At 41.1% G+C, this 2,714-nt stretch overlaps 1 protein-coding gene across 1 annotated transcript; it reads left to right on the forward strand.

The window, feature by feature from the left end:
• Positions 1-215: 215 nt before the first annotated feature.
• LOC118547233 (olfactory receptor 5AN6-like) lies at positions 216-1,287 on the forward strand. Its single transcript, XM_036110588.2, has 2 exons — positions 216-315; positions 530-1,287. The coding sequence occupies exons 1-2, from the start codon at positions 216-218 to the stop codon at positions 1,285-1,287; spliced, it is 858 nt and encodes a 285-aa protein (XP_035966481.1).
• Positions 1,288-2,714: the final 1,427 nt, after the last annotated feature.

A 2,714-nucleotide genomic window follows, 5' to 3' on the forward strand; every position in this document is an offset into this window, starting at 1 on the left:
TTTGCAAGAATGTATTCCAAACTATTAAGAGTAGTTGTGAAATGGGCTCTCTGATGGTTTTTTAAAAAAATTTTATGTTAAAAAAGTTGTCTCGACTGTGGATAACTTTTTGTTCAAATAATGAAACCATATTCAAAACAAGTAAGTTTTATAATATTGAGATAGTCAATCATTAACCCAGGGACCTTTCTGCAGATTGAAGATACTTCAAGACAATGGCTGGAGGAAGGAACAATACAATAGTCGTCAGATTCATCCTTTTAGGATTCTCAGATTATCCCAAGCTCAAGATTGTTCTTTTTGCAGTATTCTTGGGTTCTTCTTTCTTTCTTTTTTTTTTTTTTTTAAAGATTTTATTTATTTATTTGACAGAGAGAGACATAGCGAGAGAGGGAACACAAGCAGGGGGAGTAGGAGAGGGAGAAGCAGGCTTCCCCGCGGAGCAGGGAGCCCGATGTGGGGCTCGATCCCAGGACCCTGGGATCACGACCTGAGCCGAAGGCAGACGCTTAACGACTGAGCCACCCAGGCGCCCCGGGTTCTTATTTCTTGACAGTGGCCTGGAACCTGGGCCTCATCATCCTGATTAGGATGGACTCTTACCTACATACACCCATGTACTTCCTCCTCAGCAATTTATCCTTCTTAGATTTTTGCTATGTTACCTCCACAACCCCCAAAATGCTCTCAGACTTCTTCCAGAAGCCTAAGTCCATCTCATTTTTGGGGTGCACTATGCAGTACTTCTTCTTCTCTAGCCTGGGTCTGACTGAGTGCTGTCTCCTGGCAGCCATGGCTTATGACCGATATGCTGCCATTTGTAATCCTCTGCTCTACACTGCCATCATGTCACCCACCCTCTGTGTCCAGATGATGGTTGGAGCCTATATAACTGGCCTCTTTGGTTCGTTGATCCAACTGTGTGCTTTACTTCAGCTCAATTTCTGTGGGCCAAGTGTTATCAACCACTTCTGTGATCTGCCTCAATTATTAGTCCTATCCTGCTCTGAAACCTTTTTCCTAAAAGTCATGAAATTTGTGATAGCAGTGATTTTTGGTGTGATATCTGTCTTTGCCATCATGATATCTTATATCGTTGCCACCATCCTGAAGATCAGCTCTGGTGAAGGCAAGTCCAAGGCTTTCAACACCTATACTTCTCACCTGATAGCAGTGATCTATTTTTTTGGATCAGGACTCTTTGTCTATATGCACCCCAGCACTGATAATTCTCTGGGCCATGACAAGATGGCATCAGTCTTCTATACAGTGGTGATCCCTATGTGAATCCTTTGATTTACAGCTTGAGGAACAAGGAAATCAAAGATGCCCTTAAGAGGTGTAAGAAGAGCATTTTCCCATTGTCACAGTTAAAGGTCTGGTAGGCTGGTGGCCCTGGTGATTGAAAGTTTCAAGACTATGCAAGGGAAATGCATTTAACTTTATTCAACCCTACTGACCCTCTGGCGGGATTGCAAATGAGTCAACCCATCTAAATCCAGGACTGGCTCAGTGCGATGCAAATCCTATGGCTTCTTTGAATCTTGACAGTTAGCTCTACTCTTATATACCAGTAATGACCTCACAAAGCAGTTAATTTATTAATTGTTATATTAATATAAACCTTCAGTTCCTTGGTGTTTGACCCTTACATATTCTTTCAGAACTTCTGCCTGCAGGCTGGAGAGATCAGGGCTAAACACAAGACCAGTAGTCTTTGTCATACACATCACAAGCAGAATCATGACCACTTAGTCCCAGACTTCAAACACTTTGGGTGCCTGAGGAAATTCTAGTTAGTTGAGATGGGGAAATGGAGAGAAGCATTACTTCAGGCTGTGACCTAACTTCCCTGAAGGGAGATCTGCCATAGGGAGTTTGGTCTAGAGTTTGTTTTCTGGGTTTTTATTTCTAGAACTCAACATCAATAGCTTGTAAGCGAATGAACAGGGGGATTTCCATGGTACTACCCTGATCTGGGAAAGCTAAAATACAAAAGAAAGAAATGATCATTTGGACTCTAAGATAGAGCCCAAATTATTATCTGTTATTATGGCAGACTGGATAGCATAAATGTACCCATCATTGCAAAATGGAAGATATTGGAACAAATGTTTTTGGAAAATATTTTAAGATAGATTTCTGAGCAGGCAAGAAAATAGGAAACCTTCAGAACCCAAATATAAAGTAAAATCAGAAATCCTGGGAGTAAAGGCAGCTCAGACAATGGCTTTCACAGTGGGGGAATCTGCTGAAATCTGAAAGGATCAGTATTTTGACAGGCATGTGGGCTTGGGGAAAGAGAGACCAAGCCTGGGACTGCCTGGGACTTTGATAGGAGACCCAGACATACATATGAGGGTCCAATCGACTGTACTTCAGTGTGAGAGGAAATTAAGAGGAAAAAAAATCCTATTTCATAAAAAGGAAATCTTGACTCTCTCAGGCTTCATGCTGGGTATGGCAAAAAGTAAACTCAGAAATTGTAACCACATGCCCTAGTGGAGGTTTGTGGTCTGAATTCATACTACCTGTGCAGTTCAAGGAATCTTTAGCTGAGAATTTATTTTAAAGTAGTTCCATGTTGGTAGTACCCTCAAGTACCAATCAGAAGCAAATGTAAATCCCCTTTTAAGATTAAGAGAGAATCTTAAACGCAGGTTCAAATAATTTTCCTAAATAACTTTTTAAAGAAAACTGAGTAACACAAATCT

This window comes from Halichoerus grypus, chromosome 11 (assembly GCF_964656455.1).
Source record: "Halichoerus grypus chromosome 11, mHalGry1.hap1.1, whole genome shotgun sequence".
NCBI lineage: Eukaryota > Metazoa > Chordata > Mammalia > Carnivora > Phocidae > Halichoerus > Halichoerus grypus.

Coding starts and splice junctions, on each gene's coding strand:
- LOC118547233 (XM_036110588.2), top strand. CDS start 216: ATGGCTGGAGGAAGGAACAATACAATAGTCGTCAGATTCATCCTTTTA. Junction 316..529: donor TCTTTTTGCAGTATTCTTGG/GTTCTTCTTTCT, acceptor TGAGCCACCCAG/GCGCCCCGGGTTCTTATTTC.